At 45.9% G+C, this 25,808-nt stretch overlaps 1 protein-coding gene across 1 annotated transcript in view; it reads left to right on the top strand.

Moving 5' to 3' along the window:
* Nucleotides 1-3,874: 3,874 nt before the first annotated feature.
* LOC111848223 (thrombospondin type-1 domain-containing protein 4-like) overlaps nt 3,875-25,808 on the top strand; it is a 46,512-nt gene continuing 24,578 nt past the window's right edge. Inside the window, exons 1-8 of the mRNA XM_023820063.2 lie at nt 3,875-4,074; nt 5,143-5,183; nt 5,430-5,472; nt 5,565-5,643; nt 6,729-7,033; nt 7,743-8,127; nt 8,806-8,908; nt 15,609-15,745. Coding sequence (XP_023675831.1) covers nt 5,444-5,472; nt 5,565-5,643; nt 6,729-7,033; nt 7,743-8,127; nt 8,806-8,908; nt 15,609-15,745 — 1,038 coding nt within the window. The 5' untranslated portion in view covers nt 3,875-4,074; nt 5,143-5,183; nt 5,430-5,443. The remainder of the gene's footprint in view (nt 4,075-5,142; nt 5,184-5,429; nt 5,473-5,564; nt 5,644-6,728; nt 7,034-7,742; nt 8,128-8,805; nt 8,909-15,608; nt 15,746-25,808) is intronic.

The raw sequence follows: 25,808 nt of genomic DNA, 5'->3' as shown, positions 1-25,808 counted from the left end.
ATCATGTTATTGGGGGTTCAGAAAACTCTCATTTCCTAGATTTTGCACAGATCAAAGTTCGCAGTTAAGATGACCGAAGGAGAAATGGTTAAAAAAATCTTTGACTAAAGTTTCCTCCTGTCTATAATTTTGTACTATACCACATTCAGCCATCGCCACACTGTGTTTTGCTGTGTAACATGATACAAGGTTAATGTCAGGAAATGGCCACGCCCAGCGTTTTATGTACAGTGGTACCTCAGTTCTCAAACTCATTAGAACTCGAATTTCTTAAAAATTGAACCAACCAGTTCGAAAAAAAAATGACCTAGAACTCGATCTGAATCTCATGCCTTGTCCACACATACACGGGTATATTTTAAAACGGTGTTTTTCCTCCTCTGTTTAAAAAAAAATCCCCGTCCACACGAACATTGTCTTCTAAAAAATTTCCGTCCACATGAAACCGCTAAAATGCGCTGTCAAAAGCATGCCAAATAAAACGCAGCATTATAACTGTAACCTTACTGCCATGTTAGCCAATCAGAAGCCTAATTGCCAGTCCTGTTAAGTTGAAAATCATGGCGCACATTCTGACGCCTGTGTTGATCAGTATAATGCGAGAGTGACTCAAAATTTATCTGTACACATGTAAGAAGTCCTGTCAGCAAGGTTAGCACAAGCATTATTTTGGCTAAGTCTGCCCTTGCTCAAACTCGCCTAATGTATACAGCAAACAGCGCACGCTCTGACGTTAAACAAAGTGGACAACGGCGCACAATCTGACGTTTCGAGCCAAAAACTCAGTTTTCCCTGTCTTCATGTCGACACTGAAAACGGAGTATCTTATAATCTTCACCCTGGACAGGGACGGATTATGGGTTGTGTGGGCCCCTGGGCAAAACGTTCGCGAGGCCCCCCCCCCTCACCACCAGCACCACCACCACAACCACCACAATTCAAGGGCCCTTGGCAGCCAAACGCCCTCCCTCCATGTTTCCATCAGAGGCCCTATAGGGTCAGGGGCCCTTGTAGGCAGAGGATCAAAGAATGTAGGCCCTCTAAAATAGACAAACGAAAATACATTGTTGATAAGCGTTGCAAATTGTTTTGGGCTAGGGGCCCCACGGGCCCCCTGCACCCCAAGGGCCCCTGGGCAGCGGCCCCGCTGGCCCGGTCCGTAATCCGTCCCTGACCCTGGATGGAGTTTTGCAAAAGCTACGTTTTCAGTGACCTGAGGCGCGGTTTACATATGGACAAAAGCCCAAGAAAAAGGTATGTTTTAAAATATACCCGTCTACGTGTGGACAAGGCATCAGAAGTCAAACCGTGAACGCCAACTTAAGATAGCTTGTATGCGCGGAGAAATGAGTCCTGCGTCACGTCTCAGCTGAAACATAGGTACCTCAGTCTCATGCTTCAGTCTCAGCCTCGCATTCGCTGTGATAGCATCGTGCATGTTTACACTAGCTGAATACATATATTTAGACAGTAAAAATTTAGACAATGATAGACAGTAACAGTAATTATTATATAATAAAATATATTTTAAAATATTAATTATTTTAATATTAATAATAAACCATTAATACGTTTAATTATAATAATATTGTCGTGCCGAGTGGGGACGGAACTGAGACAAAGGCGCAGACGTCAGGGTATCGGGGAATACGGGGTTTAATTACAGGTAAGGCAGGCAAAACGCAGACGGACAATACAATGACTAGACTGGGGAAACAAACTGAAACGGGAACTAAATACGGTAGACTAATGACAACAACCAGAAACAGCTGATCACGCGAGGATTCCACACGGGGTTAACGAGGGGGCGTGGCACACGGAAGAAGCAGACGAGGTTATAGAAAATACCAATTGTTTTTTTTAACTTTACACATTGTTTGGATAAATTTATTTACTTAATTTACAAATTGCTGTTTTGTATGGAAGAGGATTAGGGCCACCATGAAAATATTATTTGAATTCTGACTTTAATCTCAGAATTCTGAGATTAAAGTCAGGATTCTGAGAAAAAAGTCAGAATTCTGACATTAAAGTCAGAATTCTGAGATTAAAGTCAGAATTTAAATAATATTTTCATGATGGCCCTAATCCTCTTCCATAGGTTTTGATAAATGTGCTTAGATGTGTTTAGTACAGTATATGCTCTTCTTGTTTTATCTGGTTCATTTTGTGTTTAAATGCTAAAACATATTTAGGTGTAATTTTTTGGGGCCAGGAACCAATTCATTGGTTTTCCATTATTTTTTATGGGGAAAAATCAAAAGTCGAACTTTTTAGGATTCGATCCGGAGTTCTGAACAGGTTAAATTCGAGTTCTGAGGTACCACTGTATCTGTTTTGGACTGAAGTGACACATTCACCTGAATGTGACTGCAGGACTTAATGGAAATGTTTGAAGATAGGCCTTGAAAACATTCAGGATGTTTGTGCTGCAGGTGGATAGTGTTGTTGCCATGCATTTTAACGTTAGCTGGGTCCTTGCTGCTACTCAGTCGCATCCAAAGAAACACACATCGGTCCATTCGGAATCCTCGTGCTATTATGTGAATAGATCATCTAGCTCTGGGATTCATTAGTGCTGTCTAATTGGGTTCAGTCTCCCATGACCTGTGCTCAGTGATGTAGGGGCTAACTGGAAAATTTGTGAAAAAGTGGGGGGAATACAGTTTTTGACTTAAATGCAGCAGCTTCTAACTGAAACCAAAAATATTCGCGGATGAGCTGCAGGCTTTGATTCTCAGCCGAGCTGCGCTGCAGACGTCTCCCTTGCAGGCGGTGGCGTGCCGGGGGTGTGCTCAGTGAAGCATGGTGTTCATTTATCAAGTCAAATTAGGCAACTCCACTGGCCTAGTGGAACAAAGCACCTCGGGCCCCCAGAAACCCTTCTCCTTTTGGGTGGGATTCTTTTTCTTTTGCTAACAGAGCGAGACTTTCAGGCAGCACTGCATGCCCAATGTCGAAAACAAGCTCGGGCTCCACGGTCTGGTACCTGAGGCGCTCCACTCTGAATCGGACCGTCATTACCGCTTTTTTGGCGCTGAAAACACGCTCTTAGTAACCAAAGGCTGGTGGCTGCTGAGGGCTCTCGCTACAAATCGCCTTGCTGGACTATCTGTAAAAGGAGACTAAAAGCACAGAGCAGCAACTTAAATATATAGCTTTGTAAGGGCGATGAGAATGAGCAAGGCACCTGAAAGTCCTCATTAGGCTGGTTTTTAATTGGAATCGTACTTGAAGTCGTATTTACATAAACATAAAGGACTACATAAAGGATTCCCTGTTTATTTTAAGTGAATTTTCGTTTGCCGCCCGTGCATGGTTACTCGAGGTTTTTGTGGTCGTCTTTCCAAAAGCAGCATGTAATAGTGTCTGTAACTGATTTGACATCACCATGCACCAGACCTGAAGGGACCCTCTCCCCACTGCTGGGAGAGCACGTGGGTTTTTCTGAGGGAGTGTGTCGGGTTCACATTTTAAGAGAAAACCAGGCGGGAATCCAGCACCTGACCCATATTTTTCTCTTCCATCATGTTCGACTTTATATGTAGTTAGCGGTGGGAGTACGGGTGACCAGAGGACGTTTCCGCTATTTTTTATTAGGGGATGTCACAGAAGAGTTAGCGTCATAATGTATTTTGTCTTATCGATGCCAGTGTATGATGTTAAGCCTGCTATAGCACTAGCTGCGTATTCCAATGTTGAAATAGCAGTCCGGAAAAACAGGAATGCACGTAACCAAAAATTCGATTAAAATGTTCCCTTGAAAAACACAAGACCTTTACCTATAAACAGCGACAGGGGGCGCAAAACGCTGTTTTTGTCCTGGTGAAAGCGCGCTTCAGAATGTACACCAGACGCGCGCCGGTGCCCTTCATGTACGTGACCTGCGTCTGCTTTGGATGTAGGAATGATTTTGTAAGTGTGATTATTCCAGGCAGTGGACTAAATTTTAAGCAGTGTGCGCTTCTAAAGGCATCTGGATTTCCAAGCGGAGCCGGCGCAGGACCCCATCCCGCTTTTCAAGGTGCCGCTCTTCTAACTCAAGGTGTTTAAGAGGCCAGGTCCGGACACTGGGTAAAATCGCACATCAGTACTTTATTACTCTGCGTTTCATGGATAAATATTTTAAATATAATGTTACAGTAATTCTGTAAAAAGTTTTTAAATACTTGTACAACAGTATTCGTGGGCTATAATAAATGGAAATAGTAATAATTCATTGTAGTAGGGCGATCAGTGCCATTAATACCCCAGTTTTTAGTCCTTGCAGTATCTTCCTTTATTTTATTTAGCGGGTAGTTCTGTAATTTAGTAACGTGATCGGTCTGTCTACCTTTAAATTTAGCAAACGTGCACTAAAAATTTGGGCATATTTTTACGCAGTAGCCTATTTATTTATTTTTGTTATTTATGTGACGGCATCCGGAGGTTTTCTTTTGCATGGTGTCTTTATTGTTACATTAGTTAATTAGTTCATGGCGTTTTTTGCCCATTCAGCGAACATGAGCGCGCGTCTGATCAGTAACATTCTTTATGAAGACGGTCTCGTCAGAATGATCGGTATGATGCTCTGTTGTGACAATAAGGTGTCACTTTTCCAGCGAAGCACCCTCTCATACCCCAAGCGCCCTCCTGAACGTTCAGGTTTTAATCCCGCATCTGCAGGAACAAACCAGCCCGACTCTGCTGCCTGTTTGTCCCTGCAGCCAGTTCCTCAGCTGTCAGTCCACCAGGCTGAGCAGCATTTGTAGGAAAGTTGTAGGGCAAATTTACAAACTTGACTGAAATTCAAAGCTGAAACTCATTAGTTATACAGAAGAAGTGCGGCCAAAAGATGCGCTCGGGCTGCTTTTAACACGCTGCCACTGTCTGCAAATGTCTAGGGGCGTTTTCGTATTTTTCGTAATTTCTTGATGGGGGGCAAAAAGTAATCGGTGCAGACTTTATTCCACGTTTATCCACGATTTCGTGCACTTGCGTGAATATCATGCTTTTGTCCGTCAACAGCGTCTTGCCAGTTTCCGTCATTGTCATACCATTTCGGCTTGACTCTCCTTTGCCTCACTTCCACAAAATGTCATCATTCTATCTGTACTGTACTTCCACATGTCATCACCTTTTCTGTACGTCACGGTCCTGCAGGTTGACTGCACGTGCTGACGCCCCGTTCCTTAGTTGGACAGGTATGTGTGCTAAGTGATAGACTCTGTCAGGAACGTATTCACAGCATAGATGTTTTAACAGAATAACTGAGGATGCATTTTGAAGATAGTATTATGGTACTTCTTAGTTTAAAAAAAGTGTTTTGGTCAAAAAGGATTATTTTAAGTAAATTGTTGTGCCGGTGTGACTGGTATGTTTTCTGTTTCCCAGTGGCTAGGCCTATCCGTGATTTTCCAGTGATGATTATCTTTTTTCGTGTTTTATAGACAAGCTGGAAGTTATGTTACATACCTGTGCTCAGACACTCAGGTAATGCAAATATCTCATTATACCATTAATTACTGCAATAGTGTGGTGTCACTATAGAAAATAAGTTAATATGGGTGTCTTGTTAAATCTAGATTTTCCGTGATTTTGCTGGTGTTCTTCTGCTCCGAACCAGTGGACTTTCAGCACATATCAGAACCAGAGCAAAGAAGGGTAAGTGTGTATCGCGCTGCAGCATGTGACTATGCGGTCCTGGGCTCCTGGTTCCTGTCCACCTCACATCTACCTATATGGGCAACTCACACACAGGGCTGCTCCAGTCCCACTCCTCAGCTCAAACTGGGGGACCTGGTGTGTTTGAGTTTTTCCAGGCCAGCAGGGTCACCCCTGTCAATAGTAGCAAAGCTAACGGTATCCCTAATCTTATAAAGAACCATCGAAGCAGCTTGTCACTGTTCTTCTTGAAGTATTTATGCGGTCGTGACTCAATTTGTTTTTCGCAAAACAATTACTCGGTTTGTTTCCATGCCTTAAAACAAACCGCGGTGATGAGGAATTCCTGTGATGAGCTAACATCCCTTGTGTAAATGATCTTCAGACGTGCGCGAGCTTAAATCTGACCTCAAAGGAGGGTGTGGGAGATGAGAAAGACATTGATAGACTGGATCAGTGGGGAGCTGAGATCTTCAGATGTAGGCGATGGCATCAGATTGGTTGCTTAACCTCACCCCCAATACACCCACCCTGGGTGATAAATGGCCCTGGACACTGTGGGAGTTTTGACTCTAACCAATCCCAGGGCGTCCCATGTACTGTAGTTGTCTCCATCTGGCGACACGCTGTCTTCCAGCTCCTGGAAAGGTCCCTCTGTCCGACAGTTTGACCCACGTTTGACCCTGCGGAGAGGAGTGGAGTTTCCAAGGTCTACTGGGGGAGGGGGGTGTCTGAGAGCTCTCTGCACTGCCAGCTGGCCCTGGCTGACTGGCAGGAGGAGATGAGCCCCAGCTCTGGCTTCGCCTTCTGCTCTCTCCCCTAAGCTCTGCCCCACACGCATCTATATGTATGCAAAGCAGGATAAAAGCACAGGACCCGTCTTCACACAAACACAGGCTGAAGCCTGGGATCAGCTGGCTCTCGTCTGGCAGACAGCTGCCTGTCAGTGACTTTTTACTGAGACTGACTTTGTGATGTGACCCTGTTATATAGTGTCCTTAGGTACCCCACAAGTGTTCGCTATAGGAAGTGCTGAAGATATCTGACTATTCTGAGCATCTATTGCCCTTGTCATGGGTCTACAGGTCCAAAGGAAGACGGAGGCCCAGGTGGACCTAGGGGTCCAGGATGGAGCGTTTCTCGGCTCTGGGGGGCAGTGGGGCTCCTGGAGTCCCTGGACTGCTTGCTCCCGCTCATGTGGTGGAGGGGTCCAGGAACAGACGCGGCCTTGCCTGCCCCCTTACGCTCTCCCCAGGGCTCTCCCCCGCCCCCCCCCTCCCAGTCACCCAGCTTCAGCCCCACAGCCGCTGTTGCCCTCGCATAGCAATGTGGGGCAGCGGTACCTTGGCGAGCTGAGGGCCCGGCAGGGAGACCCCCCGGCTGGGCGCAGGTGAAGTAGCTTTTCAGCATACTGACTCCACTGCCCCCCCCCCCCCAAACATGACACAATAGCACCTGACGCAACTCTTATCCAATTAATCATTATCATTTTATTTCCCATTGGGGGCGATTTAAATGGTGTGAGTGCCCCGCGATGGGGTGACGCCCCATCATTGGTTTTTCTCTGCTTTGCACCCGTATGTTTGGGGCTGAACCCCCCTCGACCCTCCATAGGACAAGTGGGTATAGAAAATGGATGGATAGATAGGACCGATTATATATTTATCTATACCAGAAGTTATTAGGAATTCAGTCCATGAAACAACAGCCATCTTAACATGCACAAAATAGTGTAGTGTGGCTAATAAATTATTTCTTCAGGGTCTGCTGGTCCAAATAAGGACCAAAAATGTGCTATTTTTGCCTGGTCTGTTTTATTTCTGGATGTTTTTAAGAGGCTTTAAAAGTCCATGACAGCTTATTAATGGGAAAAACCAGAAAATAGCTACTAGTGAGCAAGCTTGTATGGCCATAAATGATGCTAACAAATTTTTTTTGTTTGTCCTTCCAAACCTCCTCCCTCATTCAGCGTTTACTCCAGCGAGGGTATTGACAAATGATGACAATTTGCTCCCCCTCCTCATATCTTCTAAAATTCCCAGTACTTGCATGAATGGTTACTGTTTTCTGTACCAAGAAGGGCATGTGAATGTTTCCAGGAGACTGGGCGCTTCAAGAATCGCTCCTGGGAATTATGGGTATGGCAGGATGCCCTTCATCGTTCCCCTGAGGAAGCCCACCAGCCTGGAGATAGGAGGGACCCGAGCTCGGCGACAGCCCCCCAGGTCGGGCCAGGTGTCCCCAGCCAATCACAGGGGCCCGCAGCAGAGCTACGCGTACCGCATGCCCCGATACGGCTACGATGGCGGCCATCAGAGATCACTAGAGTTGGAGCCCAGCACTGACTCCGCCAGGGTGCCCCTGTACCAGCCCCGTCAGGACCTGCATCCAGTTTCTCAGTCCTTCTGGGCTGGAACCTACAACCCTCTACCAGCCTCGTCGTGCGCTGGTGCCCAGAAGCATCACCGGCTCTGTAACTCCAGTGTAAGAGCACCATTCCTCAGAGTGGATGCAGGTTCAGAAAGTACAAATCCAGACCAAGATATTGTTTCAACAAACCAGTTGAGCATTCTATTAACGTGATCGACTCTTTATACTCAGTTGGTTGCTTAAAACAAAATCTTGGTCTGGATTTGTACATTGCGAACCTGAACTTTCCACCGTTGCTATTTATGATCTCTGTGTTGTTGGAACCCGTTTACTGATGAGCTGTTTATGCAGGGGAAGGGGTGCAATTGTTTGCAACCACAGGGGCTACTTGAGATGGGATGTGTTTCTGTGGAGATGCCGTAAATACAGGCCTCTCTTGCTGACAGGAATGATCATGCAGAAAGTCTCCCCAGAGCTGACTGTATGAGTGAGAAATGCAAACTGACTTTCCCATAACATCGCCTGCACTCTACAACAGCCAGCCACATCACTCCCGTTTGCTCAAGCTTTTGTTTTCTTGTCTGCTAAGTATTGTGGGTAATTTGTAAAGGGATAACCTTGACTCCCACGGGGGGATTGGGATGCAGAGTGCACCTCCTGCAGTTCAGAAAATGGGAGGGAGACAGAGTATGCAGAAGGAATACAAGAAATCATTCTTAAAGCCAGAGGTCAGGCCACACTGTGGGTCAGGGGGGTCCTTGGGTTTATAGCTGTCTTCCCGTCTGCCTGCAGACCTGCCCACCGGCCAGCAGGGGCATTCGAGAGGTGCAGTGCTCCTCCTACAACAGTTTCCCGTTCATGGGCCGCCTCTACGAATGGGAGCCTTTCAATGAAGGTGAGTGTCACCCATAAACTTACCCCTACACACCCCAAAGGCGATGCCTCTCACCCAATTGTCTAAGTGCACTAATAATTACCTTTCAAGCTTACGACGGGATCCATAAAGGTTGATAGCATTATTGTTGGTCCAAAGCTGCATAAAAAATGCAGCAATGCATTTATTTTCAGATAAAAACACATGATACAGAAACAGACAGAGAGCTTTAACTTTAATTTGCTACTCTGAGACCTTGAATGACTATTTTGGCAGGCAGGATGTAGCCAGCTTGCCCCACTGTGCACAAGGGTCGCTATACTCCCAGAGCGTGGGACTCAACCACATTCACTATGTAAATAAACAAAAGCAAGTGAACATGCACCTGCAGTACCAGTCAAAAGTCTGGACACTTCTACTGAAAATAATTTGTTTTGCAATAAGATAATGACCCTAAGCAGACCTAGATGTTATGTAAGTACTGCATTAGCTTGTGAACAAGGAAAGAAGTAAAGTGCTGTGGTAGATGACCTGGCCCCCACAATGCCCCGACCTAAACCCTACAGAGCTGGTTTGGGATGAGTTGGATCAAAGAGTAAGAGCAAGGTAGTCTACTTGTTCCCAGAACTTGTGGGAACTCCTTCAGGACTGTTGGAGAAGCATTCTAGGTGGCTACATCTGGAAGCTGGTTGAAAGAATGCCAAGAGTCAGCAATGCTGTCATCTTAGCAAAGGGAGGCTGTTTTGAAGGGTCTCAGATTTCATTCTTATTTGAAACACAAACTTATGTTTATTTACCCAGAAACTGAGTACTGTAAAATCAGTAGTGCCATTAGTGCAAAAATAAAATCACTTCAAAGTGCATAGGCTATAATTCTACCAGGCCTGCTCTCTCGATATATTAGAATAGAAATATTAAAATAAATATTTGTAGACGTAGTTTATTGGTGATTTCATGTTTGTTGAAGTTTCCGCTTTTTAACAACTGTATTAAGTGATGTTATTTGTTATATAAATCAAATAATGTACATTCAGGGTTGTGAAATGTCAAGCATCTGGCGCATGACACTCACGCTTTCAGACTCACACGGGAAATCTACGTTATACTATTATAAACGTAAAATTAGCTACGTCCAAAGTGTATTTACACGGTAAAATACAGAAGCAGACTAGTTATAAGGTAAGAACTGTTACATGTGTGCAGACATCTCAAATTGAAAATCTCACTCCAGCCAGCTGGCCGAAGTTGGCAACCCCGCGTTTTATTTGAAATAAAAAGTAAAATGCGCTGTTTTCGCCTGAAACGGCTCGTCTTTCCGTTTGCGTTGTTACTCCGACAAATATAAAATGAATATGAGAAAAACAGGTCACGTTTTATATCTTTTCAAAATAATATGACTGTCCATATCCTACTCTAACAGCGAATAAAATGATAAGTTCGTATGTATTTATATTAAAACTAGATTTAAACATGCACAATTTCCACATCTTATTTATTTTCTCTTTTTTTGAAATGCTGCCCTACCTTTATTTAGTAGATGTTGATACAACTAATAGGCTACTTAAATATATATATATCACAATAAATAGTTAGACATTATGATCTTCCGGACCTTTGCTTCAAGAAATTTTCTCTAACTGATCCCAGCCTTACGAGAACTATATTAGTTCTGACTGGGTCTCTTCTTTGGCAAACATTTTTGTCTAGTTTTTATTCGCTCACGAAATTGTCAATACACTTTGTCATAGTCTTAGGCGTCGCGAAAACATTTTTATTTAGTTATCGTCTCGTTTTAGTCTGAAAATAAAGGTCATTGACGATAACTATGACGAAAATTTTTTCTACAAGAAAATTAACACTGCATAAGAAGCAGACGTGTCCAGACTTTTGACTGCTACTGTAACCTTTTGGGAGGGGGGTTGCTCCCTATACTGCAAGATGCAGTAGGAAGGAGAGCCAGGAGCCTAGAGTCCCTCCATCTGCCGCCCGCAGGCTACCTATGAGCCACCTCTGATGACAGTGGGCCTTCTGCCCGTAGGCGGTGCGCCGTCGCACAGCTAAGCAGAAGTTAATCGGCCATGATCGGTGGCTGGCGTGAGGCGGGTTTACGAGGAGACAGGTCAGGCTTTTGACGCCAGCCTGCCTTGAGCTTGACAAGGCTTTGGCTTGGGTTTAAACTAACCATGCCATCTGCCGCCAGTGGATCTCCAAAGCACGCGGTGGGGAATGTGCTTCATCTGTTCAGGTTTTTTCCCCCAGCACTGATACCGGCTTTGTATCAATAGCATCACTGTAAATCAGCTCAGAGCTACATCAGTGTGATACAGTGTGTACTGTTCTTGCTCAAGATCTAGATTCTAGAACATGGGTTCCCAACCTTTTCATCCCACGACCCCCAAAATAACAGTGGCAGAGACTCTTGACCCCTATTTTGCCGACTGGTCTCCCTTGGTAGATGGGGGGGTGGGGGGGGGGGGCGGTGTCTGTCCATCTTTGGTACATTTACATTAAATTAGTTTTTAGCTCATTTAAGTAAGAAATAATACTTCATATAATATCCTTCCATTTCCTATAAATGATTATTCATTGTGGATTGTGGTAGGGTGACCACCTAACCCATGGCAGGAGGGACGGCATGAGTTACAAAGTGGAAAAAGAGGGCATAAACACTCTCCAAGCTGACATCAAAACCCGTCTGGCATCCCTCCGTAGGGCAAAGAATCTACGGAAACGAAGAAGGAAGAGAGAACAAACATGAAGTCAGTTCTACAAAGATCCTTTCAAATTCCTAAAGACTCTCTTCACCAAGGAAAAAAGTGGAGTTCTAAAAACAACAAAGAATGACCTGGAGGAGCACTTGAGAACAACGCATTCTGATCCAAGGCGATATGAACAGCTAGCCATCCCCTCAGACATTCCACCAATCGACCCCCCAGAACATCAATTTCAGACTGACCCTCCAACATGGAAAGAGGTGCAGATGATAGTCCATCGGGCGGGAACAGCATCAGCCCCGGGGCCAAATGGAGTCCCGTATAAAGTGTATAAGAATGCACCAGATGTTTGTAGGTTTCTTTGGAGGCTCATGAGAACAGTATGGCAGAAGAGGACAATACCCAAAGTGTGGTGTAGGGCAGGTGGAGTCCTGATGCCAAAGGAAAAGGACGCAATGAACATCGGCCAGTTCCGTCCAATCTCCCTGCTTAATGTGGAAGGTAAAATCTTCTTCAGTGTCATTGCACGGAGGATGGCCGAGTATCTGCACAGAAATGAGTACATTGATACATCGGTACAGAAGGCGGGGGTTTCGGGCATCTCTGGTTGTTTAGAACATGCTAGCATGATCTGGTATCAGATACAAATGGCAAAGCTGGAGAAAAGGGACCTCCATGTAATCTTCTTAGATCTCGCTAATGCCTTTGGCTCTGTGCCCCACGAGCTCCTTTGGTCTACCTTCAGTTTCTTTAACATCCCTGACACTATCACGTCGTTGGTTAGAGCCTACTTTCAGGATTTGCAGTTTTGCTTCTCAACTCCAGAATTTACCACTTCATGGCAGCACTTGGAGGTAGGTATCATGGCTGGATGCACAGTCTCTCCCTTGGCGTTTACCATGGCGATGGCGATCAAAATGGGTAGTTGGTGGACAGCGAGTCAGGTCTTGTCTGCGCCTCCCTCCCCTCAGAGCCTACATGGACGACATTACCACCTTAACTACCACCGTCCCGTGTGCCAGGAGACTGCTCAGAAAATTGGAGGAGAACATCAGTTGGGCCCGGATGAAGGTAAAGCCATCTAAGTCACGCAGCATCTCAGTGGTGAAGGGAGTGCTTACTGACCAGAGGTTCATCATCGGAGATGATCCAATCCCCACAATATCTGAGCAGCCTGTAAAAAGCCGCGGAAGTTGTTACGATGCAAACCTGAAAGACAGAGGCCAGATGAAGCAACTATGCAAGGACATTAACACTGGCCTATGGTCCATTGACAATACCCAACTTCCTGGGAAATTAAAGACCCGGTGTTCCCAGTTCGGTCTCTTACCCCGGGCATTGTGGCCCCTCTCAGTCTATGAGGTCCTCATCTCAATAGTAGAGAAGCTGGAAAGAAGAGTCACAGCCTACATCAAGAAGTGGCCTCACCTGGAATGATGTGTGGGCTATGGAGGCGAGGAGTTTGAGCTTTACCATCAGAGCCACTTATGACGTCTTGCCGACACCAACCAATCTCCACCAGTGGGTTGGTGAAGATCCAGGGTGTGCTCTTTGCTCCAGGAGAGCCTCCCTCTGGCACATTCTCACAGGGTGCAAGACCAGTCTCACCCAAGGGCGATATATTTGGCGCCACAACCAGGTCCTAAAGAGCCTTGCGTCCACATTGGAGGAAAAACGATCTATCATCAATTCCTCATCACCACCAATATCTAACCCCACATGGATGATACCCTTTGTCCATGTGGGGACTACGGTTACTCAACACCATCGGAGAGAGGCAAGCTGTGATTAGCACGCGACTGGAAACTGCTGGTAGATATTGGCCAACAACTGATGTTTCCTCCAGAGATTGCCACTACTACTTTGAGGCCTGATATGGTGCTCTGGTCCCCTTCCCTAAGGAAGGGTTACATTATCGAGTTCACCGTTCCCTGGGAGGATTCTGTAGCTGAGGCATACGAGCGGAAATATCTATGCTATGCTGAGTTAGCTGCTGAAGCAAAACAACCATAGAAGTTCGCCCAGTAGAAGTTGGATGCAGAGGGTTTGTAGCAACATCTACCGTCAAACTGCTGAGAGACCTGGGAATCAGGGGCCAGAGCCAGTGTGCAGCCATCAAAGCTGCATCAGAGGCAGCAGAGAGAAGCAGCCAGTGGCTCTGGTTGAAGAGGAATGCCCCCTGCTGGGCTCCTAAGTGACAAGCTTAGGCTGTCATATATAGTTTCATGAGATGTCCGTCATCTGACATCAAGGCGACTCTCTTGACTTATTGGGCATGGGACGCAAGCTTAGGGCTGATCACCCTATAGCTGGCCGCCTCTGGTGAGGATGTATAGCCGAAACACCCCATGAACCAGAGGAGAACTACTGATGATGCATCCCAAATTTTTCAACCTATACCAAGCTTCTCCAAGTCTAGTATTCGCCATCCACCAACAAGCTTAACAGTGAACCTGTTGTACCTGCTTGCACAAAGAATAGTAACATCTGTGCACAAAGGATATTAACTCCTTATCCTGTGTTTCGGAATCCAGCAGGGTTTGTAAACTACTATTTCAACCATATTAACCGGATTAGCACCGAGTTCCTACTGTGTGCTGATTGGTCAGTCTCCTATAATCATGCGTGTGTCACTAATGTTGATGTGAATCAGCTGGATGAGTCTTTCAATAAAGGACACAAATCAGTAAAAGCACAATTGAACTAATTAGCCAAGCACAGGAGTCTTTCAGTTTTAAAGTAGTTTGTAAAAACCTGAAGTAGCTCATAGTGTCTCCCCTGGCATGGATTAGGGGGTAGCCTGATGTTGTAGTGACTCTGGAGCTTATCCTGGGAAGCACAGGGCACAGGACTCCTTCAACAGCATTCCAGTGTGTCACAGGACTCCTTCAACAGCATTCCAGTGTGTCACAGGACACCTTCAACAGCATTCCAGTGTGTCACAGGACTCACAGACAGTAAAGAGAAAATAATGCCACTTAATCTGGAGTGTGGGAGCAAACCAGAGTATCCAGAGTCCATGCAGACTCTCAAAGCTGGGAGCAGGATTCAAACCCACAATCCTGGGGGTGTGAGGCTGCAGTGGTACCTCCTACAGCCACTCCATGTTGTGTGTATATGCTATATGCTCATGTATTTGTTGTACCGGGTGGTTTTAAACCCAGTTTTTTCATTATAATAATTATTTAAGCACCGGTCATCTCAAGCAATCAGACATTACAAAGCGAGTAGATACCCAGCTCTGTAATCAACCCAAAAATGCTATTAGACGTAGTTGACTGTAATTACGAAACAAAAGAGTTCCTTATCCTGCAGTATGATTGGGCAGGTTCACATCAAACATGATCCTCCAATTAACTTACCTGCGTCCCCCCCCCCGTTCCTGCCGCCCCACATTGCTAGCGCACGCAGCCGCAGTCCGTTTCAGAGCAGTGCTGCCTCTTTGTACCTTTAGCCGGTCGTTAGAGTGCATCTTGAGTTTCGTCTCCGTACAGCCAATCAGCCGGCTCTTCTCCATCATGGACTCTGCAATCTGCGGTCCTTCATGTATTGAGAGGCTGGCGGTTTGGGTGGCCCTTCGGAGTCCCTGGAGGACGGAGAGTCAGTCCTCCGTCATCCCCGTGACCTGACCCTTACCTCTCAGCCTCTCACATGAGGTTTTTTTGTCGTCTTCTTCTGTCTTGGTTTCAGTCCCCAAGGATCATGTCCCTCAGATGGGGAATGAGTCACTGCTTAGTTTGACTCTAAATTTGCAGATTTAGGGTAATCACTCTACATCCAAAATTAAAGTAAAAAAATAATTATTATTTACAGTTCATGTTTGAAGAACAAACATGATTTTTTTACAGTGCCAGTGTAAAGGTGCTTGTATTAATCTGCGGTCGGGGTTGTGAGAAACTAGAGCAATACTGCCCCCTTGTGGTTATTATAGAAACCTATTATGAAGTTTCATTGAAAGAAAGTATGAGAAAGTGTCTGAATTGTACTACTGTTGTTGGCTGTTGCAGTCCAGGGGGATCAGAGCTGTGAGCTGAACTGCCGGGCCGTCGGCTTCCGGTTCTACGTGCGGCAGTCTGACTCTGTCATCGACGGGACACCGTGCGGCCGGGGCAGCCTGTCTGTCTGCGTGGCTGGGAAGTGTCAGGTAGGCCTGGGTCCACATCTTCGCCTTGGGTGTTGGGTTTCTGTTGAAGGATTGCTAATTTCAGGTCCTGAAAGTCAAAGTCCAGACCAAGATTTTGTTTTACCAACCAGTTGAATATTCTATGAATGTGACTGTTTATTCTCAACAGCTTGATAGAAACAAAATCATGGGCTGGGTTTTTATTTTCTGGACCTAAACTTTCCACCTTCGGTAAAGACACTGTGCAGACCCATTGGTTTATGTCATGGTTTTTTATGTCCAGTAGAGGGCAGCAGAATACAATAATACAGTGGTACCTCGGTTCTCGAACTTAATCCGTTCCGGACTCCGGATCGAATCCTAAAAAGTTCGAGTTCTGATTGAATTTTTCCCATAAGAAATAATGGAAAACCAATTAATTGGTTCCCGGCCCCCCAAAATTACACCTAAATATGATCTTTTTTTTTTTAGCATTTAAACACAAAATGAACAGGATGAAACAAGAAGAGCATTTTTTTCTTAATGACTTCCAAAACGATAAAGATCTTATCCCAACATTACCCCTGTCCTGCCCCGATCGTCCGCTCCTTCCGTGTGCCACGCCCCCTCGTTAACCTCGTGTGGGATCCCCATGTGATCAGCTGTTTCTGGTTGTTGTCATTAGTCCTCTGTATTAAGTCCGCGTTTCAGTCTGTTTCCCCAGTCCGGTCATTGGGTGCGTTCGACTTGCTTACAGCGCTGGCTTAAAGCAACGCATTCTGATCCTGACGCAATGCATTATGGTTAGATGCATTGCGACCTCTCACCCGGCTGCACAAACTGGAACCGCCTCCGTCACGACACACCTTTGCCCTTATTGACTGAAGAGTTTAGTTACACGCATGACGTTTGTATCCCAGGCAGTTCCGGTGCGTAATCTGCTATTTCTCCCGAATATCACGTAAAGCAGTGAGAACTGGTTTTCAGTTAATTTACCTGGTAAAATAAAGTTTAAATAAATGACATAAATGCTCTAATAGTACACGTAAGTTAGTGGTTTATTTATTGTTAGTTACTGTAATGTTGCGCTGCTTTGTTTGGTTAATCGTCCAGCCTGTGATGAAGGCATTCAAGTAAGAATTGCATTGTAGTATGACTCATTTCCTGGCGCGTACAATTTATATTAGGTCAGCTTTCACGGTTCGACTTCTGATATTCAGATCGAGTTCTAGGTCAAACTGGTTTGTTCGACATTCAAGAAATTCGAGTGAGGTACCACTGTAATAAGAATTTAGTGAACTGGTTTCAGCCCAGTGACTCTCAAGCCGATCCTTGGGGACAGTGTTGGCAGGGAGCTGAGAGGGACCAAAAACATGGACTGCCTGGGGGTCCCGGAAAACCAGGTTGAGAAACACTTTTAGCTAGAGCTCAATAAGTTGCAGTTAGACAGCAATCCTGTAATTAACAAAGCAGAGTTTTCAAATGCCCCACCTCTGACTGATGTGCAATTTACTCTCTTCCAACACAGCCGGAGCATTTGAAAATGCTTTTGTGGGGCTTTTGTGTATATAGTCAGCAATCCAGATTATGCTGTACATCAAAATTTATGAGCCCGTCGTTCCTGTCCCCTGATTTGACTTTTTAATTGTTTTTATAATTTTTTGCATTTCTATATTTATTATACTTTATAATTCCCACCTGTGACAAACCACAATCTGCAGTGTAATACAGTGTGCTGAGATCTGTTAATATAGCGCTCTGTGTTTGTCAGGCTTTGGCTCGTTCAAGGCATTGAAAGCCAAACCAAACCTGGGCGAGTACGGGGCTGTGGGAGCCGTAGGCCTGTAATGGGCTGTGTTACGCAGCCCAGTGGGTCTTCCCCAAACCCCTGGAATCAGAAGGCATTTGGATGATGGCCACTGACTGCCTGGAGATCTGTTGACTCTGTATTCCACGCCCTGACCTTACAGCAGACCCTGATGCATAATATATGCAGCAGCAATGTGGTGCTTCAGTGAGGTTCAGCGTTTCTGTCTTACGGGTTCCACACCCAGGCAGCCCGCCGTGCGCCATACGGCCGGCTTCGGAGCTCCGTGGCCTTCCCGTCCCCCTGAACTCGAGCCCAGTACCTTTCCCGTTCCCAGACTCGACGTCTCTCACGCCGTGGATCGTGGCTGGCTCCTTTTACGGAGCGGTTTTGCCGTTTCTCCAAACGCTCGGTACAGCGCCTTGTTTGCGTTTTAGACTCGAGGTGAAGGAGCAGGGAGAGATTGGAGAACGAGGTTCTAGGAGCAAGGTGAGATATGGGAAGAGGTGGCAGCTGTTCCCAGTGCGTCCCGTCGTTCTGGTGTTTGGCATGCTGTTGGCCAGTTAATTCATTGGGCTTCATGAGGGTTTTTTATTGCAAGTCTGGTGGTAATATCATGTGAAAATGATTCTGAAGCATCACCTTAATTTGTGTTTCTATATTCACTGCATCGGCTAATCATCATTCAGTCAAAATACTTCATATGAGACTTGTGACTGTCATGTGATCCTAGTAATTGCAGGGTTGTCTAAGCATGCAGGCAGTACAATGTCTCAGTTTGGGATTTTCCTGTTTGACGTTTGATCATTGACACACTTTGATCATTGCTGTGTTTAAATGCAGTTTTTTTTAAAAACTTCAGGTAGCTTTCTACGCTATTCTGCACAAGATGAACAAACAGCCCTTTGACCTGGGCAACACAATACCCATGCCTAGGGTGCGCCTGCTGAGGACTGTTAGGGCCAGCAGGGGGCAGGATCACTCAGCTGCATCGCATGACAACCGTGAAAATAGGGGTTAGAGGGCATGAGCAGAGATTTTGGGCATTACGCAGAAGAGTCCCCAGCATGCCTTTGGAGTTCAAGCTGGGAAGAAAAAAAATATGTATAGTTACACTTGCTGTGAATGCAAATGGATGGATCCCTCTGGTTAGAATGTGTGAGTTTAAAAAACAATACTTACTATCGAGAGTGTAGAACTTGTGGTAGAAAGACAATATTCTGCTTTCACCTTTAAGGTGACAGTTTGTTGTCCTGTAAACACCGGCTGTGTGAGTGTTGCTTTTTTTTACGATGCACATTCTATATCCTGCCTGTAGAGGCAGCAGTGAGTTGATTCGCTGTCACCGGACTGCATGTCACACCTGATTAAACAGCAGGCCGGGCTGGGAGAATGAGCAGTGCCTGGACAGCGGCCAGAGGGCCCAGAACGAGCGCTTCCAGCTTTCATTAGGGCTTCACTGAGGCTCTCTGGGGCGGGCGAGGTGGCCGGGCCTGGGCATTGTTCCGAAGCCGTCTCCCCCCGGCCCTCGCCAGACAGGGCGTCGGGAAGCACCGGCCGGCCTCCTGCCCATCTGCATCCTTCTGGTGTTTAAATCTGACACGCCAGCTGCCTCCTGAAGCCTGCAGCTGCTCGCTGGGCCGTTGGGTTGCCGGGATTCCAGAGATAGTTTTGGGGGGGTATGGGGGTGCTGGCTGCTCATCCACATGTTCCAGAAGCTTGGGTGACCCTCTGCTAAACTTTTGTCTCTTTCATAAAAGACAAGAGGTGAGGAGTTTCACTGTCCCAGGATGGCTTCTGCCTTTCAGCTAGAACATATAAAGAAGAAACTAATAAAAAATATATATACATATTATTGTACATGTTATTGCGAAATGTCTATGGATAATATGTTAAGTTACTGGAATCCATCCGAGTAATTACACCTCGTCATGCATTCTGACCTGGGATTCTGCTTGTAGGGAAGTTTGGGTCATAGGTAAATCTCAAGGCAGGTCGGCGGAACAAACAGTCTTCATCCGCTATGGAGTTGCTGACATACGTGTCTGGTAATTCAGTGGCATTAAAAACTGGACATTATTTTCTTTATGTCGTTCTGTATGGCATTGATTTACTAAATGGAGTATTTAACAAGAGGAGCGTCTTGGAAGCACGTCGTCTGACGTCGTCGTGGAGCAGCACTTCAGCTCTGGGTTACTGCCGCGTAGCACTGAACTGAAGGGTCTAAGAACATCAGAGAGATGTATCAGGGAATGGTAACACTCACATAAACATGGTTCTTATCACGCAATTGCTGTACTGCAGGTGTGGCCTCACAAAGATGCATCTAAAAGCCTGTGTGATGTTTTCCTTTCATCTGTTTTTTTGCAGGATGCTTTGAAAGTAACTTTCAGTGACTGACTGGGTTTGTTTCAGTTCAGTTCACTTGGGCTGCAAAATTCAGGGAACTTGCCATAGGAATTAATGGGAATAAACTGGAAATTTGCAAGATTGCAGGTTAGTCTTTCACAGGGAACTTATATGTGGTTAAAAAAAAAATCTTGACAGCACTAATAGTTATATCATTGTGTAACCAGGTGCTTCTGAGTAATTATTTGTGTGTAAAAACACCCCAAAATTAGCATCTGCATCAAAATACACTGCTTATAAGTCATATTCTATGTAGTATTCTTCAAGTTTGCTTTCTTTGCTATACTGACAGCTTGCGTGGAGTTCAATATTTCCAAAATTCCCTTGCTTAATTTCTCATGGAAAGTTTATAGAAAGTTCCCAGAAATTTACCGGAAATTTTCTGCCCCTTTGCAATCCTAATGTTCACACAGCAGAGCGTTTTGGGGGGTAACCCAGCATTGGGCACCTGGTGGCTTACAGGCCACTGTTCTAATAAGGCCTTGCTCCCACACCGCTGAAATTGGCGCTTCATATATTTCTACATTTGACACTTTCCGCTGATGCTGATTCATACTAAAACTATTGCTTTGGATAATATAACCACATATGAAAAATGCTGGGAATCATAGGTGTTGGAAACTGGAATTCTTGAAGGATTTTGCACAGTTTATGTGTTTAAGTTCTGAGATGTGCAAATGGCTGTAATAATTAGTGATGATGTTAGTGCAGCCGGTCACAATCATTATATAAAAACACAAACTAACATGGTGGCCTTTTCCTTGTCCTAGGTAATTTACTGTCCTCACCTCACACACAGTCCCTATGGCCACACAAAAAGGCTTCCCTGCTTTTTTCACTATGTTGTGCATCTCATATTCATCAATCTACTGCAGTGGTACTCTGCTGGAGATGGCTCCATGGACCAGGGAGTTAACACGCTTTCAAACAGATTGTAGTGAGGTTCTGAAAAAGCTGGAGCTGCGTCAGATCGCACAAGTTGGGAGCGTAACACCTTAGTGTGGTTTTCCGGTCCACAGGCCATAGGGATTTTGCACACGTCTGTGTCTTGAAATGGTCTGTGAAGGATACAGGCCGGGCTTGTCATCATTAAATCTTTTCTTTATTCCTTCTTTTAAGGAAGCGGTACCAGCTCTGAACATAGCTGTCAGCAAAAAGATCTGTCTCTGTAAATGAAAATTCTGTGGCAAATTCATTTTCCTCGTTTTGCTGCCAATCAATATTGCAGAGAGAAGAATCAAAAGCCACGTCATGATAAATGTAGACGGGGTCGTTTGTGTCTGCATGTGTGATTACTTGGGTTCTTTAACCAAAATCATGGAAATCTAAGAGCGTGAGTGTGCCCTGTGTTTATGGGTGTGTGTGGTTGTGGGAGGGGGCCGAGCTAGTCCCGGCTGCCCTGGCCCTTAGCTGACACCTTCACCAGTAGCCCCCTTTCCCTGCACCAGGCCGCCCCCCCCTGCTTCCACCAGCTCCACAGCACCGGACTCCTTGACAGCACCTTGACCCACCGTTCTGCATTTCAATTCTGTGTTTTTGGTGCTTGACCTCACTGTCAAAGATGGCGGGGGGGGGGTGGCCCTGTCCCTGGCTCTGCCACTTCCGCCGCTGCCGTCTGTTTTATCCATCCTCCACAGTTGTGAAATCAGACATGGGTGCGCTGAAATTTGACCTGCGCTGACTGGGGGGGGGGTGACAGACTCTTTCCAAACCCACATTTTACCGTTTTTTGGCAATAAAGGTCAGATGGGGCCCTGGCATTGCGGTTTGGATGGGTGGGCTGGGGGGGGAGGCTATCATAAATAAATTGAACGGTGGGGGGGGGGGGGACTTTGAGGATGACCTCTAGCTGTGGAGCAGGAGGAGGGCCCCCTTTTTACGAGGAGGACGAGCTGAGAGCAGCAGGCTGCCCCTATGGGGTCGTGCCCTCTGGCCACAGTGGCCCCCAGCTTGGCCTTGCCGGTTAGGAGGAGACATACTCAGGACCCGTAAAGTATCTGCCAGATGGGGGGGGGGACTTTTAACTCTAAAACAGGGGCATGTAACGTCCTTCATGTTGCAAATAGCCCCGTGTTTTCAATGTATAATTCTGCTTCCTGTTATTCAAACTGAGGTTTTTCTTTTAGTTCTCTGGGGTCGGTGATGCTGCTCATAGGATAAGACAGAAATCTCACAAAACCATTTAAAGAATTCTGCAAGTATATATAGCCTTGTAAGGAGAATAAGAAGAACAAGCGTGACTGACTCAAGTGTCTGAATCTCGAAGCAGCGCTGATCGCCCCCCCATTTAGTGCTATTCATATGATAATGATATGATGATCTGACAGTCGTTATTGGGTCAGGAAAACAAGTGAAAATGCCCAGTTTGACTCCCATAAACAAGAGCACATGTCTAGGTTCTGTTTACTCTGACTGAGGAGCTGCAAGCTTTTATTTTGTGATGTGAGAGAGTCTTCACCGAGGAAATGTGGTAAAATACATCTAAAATTCATGGATAACTGCGAATTCGGATGAGCAGTAACTTTGCAAATTACAAAATGTCACTTGTTTTCTAATTTTGATTGCTACTGTAATCAAAATTGTCTAAAACTAAAAAGAAAAAAATGTAGGCAAACTGTTGGTAGCTAGGTACTTGTTCTTTTAGCGTTTTTCACTAACTTTATGAGACTTTTTTGTCAAGGCACGTCAGCTACCTCTGTGTCTGACAGGCCTCAGGCTCCAATGGGTGAAAAGTCTAGAGGGGTATAGCTAATTTAACCAAAAAGACCAGTACTTTCATCCTGCCAGACCACCCGTTTTTTATTGCATTTGTCCATCAGTTTGACATTGCTAAAGGAGCTCATCCTTAGGAATTGTGAAATGGAGTCAATTAACAAGTAGTCATGTGATTTATGCCCCCTTCCCCCCTTGGACTACTTCCTGTTGGTGTCCTCACATTAGCCCATCTCACCCCCCAGTTGTAAATTCATTCTTTTTTTGCTTGAGGAATAATCCATTTTGTCACGGTGGTGGACCTACATGAACACAAAGCCCGCTTGTTGCCATGGGTGTTCAGTACGAAATATACAGATGTGTCATGAGAGAAGCACAGTTTAAACCCCATGAAACGAGTGTAAACAGAGATTGTTTAACTGACAGCTTAAAATTACAGTACAGACCGTCATTGGCAGGAGTAGATACACAGTTTCCGTTAAAGCATTTATTTAAAACGGATGGTTAGGAAGTAAATCCTGTCCTCTCTAAGCCATGTGGTTGTCACTACTTTGGTTTAAGATACAGTTAACTGGTTGTTCGTTGGGGAGCTTTGGCTTATTGTCTACCCCCCAGCCCCACCCCCAACACTGGTGACTAAATGACATCAGTCATGTGCCACTCTGTGTGGTCATGATAGAGAAGGACATCGCTCCTGTCCCCTAGTGAGGGCGCAGTACTGCTGATGGCCTTCGGAGGGCGAGATAAGGGCATTTAAAATTTACACTCTCTGTCTCCCTACCAGGGAAATGTGGGAGCAGCCTTGGGTCTGGCTCTGGGTCTGGGGGGGGGGCTGTTATTTGTTTTGGGTTTGCGGAGTGCTTTGGAAGGTAACTGTGTGTGATGCCCGTCTCGTGGGCCGGCCTGAGCAGGCAAATCAAGGCACCGTTTCAGAGTGAGGTGGAGGAACTGCACCAGTAGAGACCTCCTGCCACGGGCCCATTAATCTGGGTGCTGTCTGCACACCGGACTGCTTAGTGCTACTCAGGGAGCTGCACCACTTTTAAATTATGACACATGAGAGGTTAACGCAATTTCCGCCAGTCGTTCTGGCCCGCGTTCTGTCGGCCAGGTCACATGACTTGCCGTAAAGCTGTCGGATTCCCCCTGGCTGTTACTGTGACACTGAGATTCCCTGCTGTAGGTATGCCAACCTCTGGCTACTGGGGTCGTGACCCCAAGAGACTAAAGAAAAATGACAGCACGCACCCCCGCACACACATACACTACATGTTTTATTCATTTACAGCCCTAGTTGTTTCCTTAAAGGGCTTTTAGTCAAACACGTAGCTTGAAGGAAACGGTCAGGGGATTTACATGCCTGGCCTTGCTGCAGTTAATTTGTATCCCAGATGTACATTCTCTTCCTTTCTTTCGCAGCAGCAGAGTCTGCGGCTCAATTCTTAAGTGGCGCTAACACTGGGGCTCATGCTCGTGCACTGGGACGGTTCCCTTAACCCTGATGCGGCTCGGTAAACCATTTCTGACTGTGAACCTTTACTGGAAACATCTGAGTCACACAACTCTCCAAAGGAGCATTAAAAAGAAAGTTCTTGACTAAGAAAATACGTAAATGTGACACTTTATGGTTTGGTTGAACTACAGTCTACGCAACATGTACCTTCCAGATGGAAATGTTATCGACAAGGGACCTTGGTATCTATGCCCAGCTTGTTAAATGTATTAATGGGATTTGGTGGGAGGAGTCTTATCACGGGCAGCATGGTGATTTGGTGCATAACCCCACACCTCCAGGTTGTTGGTTTGAATCCCGCCTGCTCTGTGGGTGTGGAGTTTGCTTGCTGTCCTCAAGTTATATAGATTCCCTCAGGCTGCTTTGGTTTCCTCTTGCTGTCTAAACACATGCATTTCAGTGAATGGGTGTCTCTAAATTGACCGTGTTAGTGTTTGTGTATGTGTGAGAACCCCTCTGGACAGGTTCCAGGCTCACATTGACTCTGTACAGAACAAAAATCCTAACATATGATACACATTACCATTGCCTTTGGAAATGATCACCTCCTAACAAATACGGCAACAAATATTGCAACACCAGTAAACGACTGAGAATAGCATACAGGAGTGGTGGCTAGCACAGCCTGAAAGGCTGTTCCGGACCAGTAGGGGGTACTGTTTAGGCCTCGTACTGGGAGTTCTCCGAACAGTCTGTTCTCCTTATGTCTCAGTTGGAGGGCTGTGGGGGGAGGTGCTGCCAGAGGCTGTTTCTTCAGGATTTGCTGTGTTATTGTTCATTGTCTTTAAAATAATCACAGGAGGGAATGTAATCCTCCAGAATCAATTCAGGTGTGGGAGATGTGCCTTCTTAAGGTCACTGTCGAAGCCCTTTCCAGTTACAAGGCGGAACACATCACGCAATCTGAGCCCTTTCCAGTTACATGGCAGAACACGTCACGGAATCTGAGCCCTTTCCAGTTACATGGCAGAACACGTCACGGAATCTGAGCCCTTTCCAGTTACATGACAGAACACGTCACGGAATCTGAGCCCTTTCCAGTTACATGGCGGAACACGTAACGGAATCTGAGCCCTTTCCAGTTACATGGCGGAACACGTAACGGAATCTGAGCCCTTTCCAGTTACATGGCAGAACACGTAACGGAATCTGAGCCCCTTCCAGTTACATGGCAGAACACGTCACGGAATCTGAGCCCCTTCCAGTTACAAGGCAGAACACGTCACGCAATCTGAGCCCTTTCCAGTTACATGGCAGAACACGTCACGCAATCTGAGCCCCTTCCAGTTACATGGCAGAACACGTCACGGAATCTGAGCCCTTTCCAGTTACATGACAGAACACGTCACGGAATCTGAGCCATTTCCAGTTACAAGGCAGAACACGTCACGCAATCTGAGCCCTTTCCAGTTACATGGCAGAACACGTCACAGAATCTGAGCCCATTCCAGTTACAAGGCAGAACACGTTTTTGAAATGATTACATTGTGGGGACCAGATTTCCCTGTGATGTTATAAAAACCTGTAAGGCAGAACACGTCACGCAATCTGAGCCCTTTCCAGTTACATGACAGAACACGTCACGCAATCTGAGCCCTTTCCAGTTACATGACAGAACACGTCACAGAATCTGAGCCCTTTCCAGTTACATGGCGGAACATGTC

Source organism: Paramormyrops kingsleyae, chromosome 13, assembly GCF_048594095.1.
Source record: "Paramormyrops kingsleyae isolate MSU_618 chromosome 13, PKINGS_0.4, whole genome shotgun sequence".
Classification (NCBI taxonomy): domain Eukaryota; kingdom Metazoa; phylum Chordata; class Actinopteri; order Osteoglossiformes; family Mormyridae; genus Paramormyrops; species Paramormyrops kingsleyae.
The sequence above is the reverse complement of the archived record's forward strand: the minus strand, read 5'-3'. Positions and strand labels throughout refer to the sequence as shown.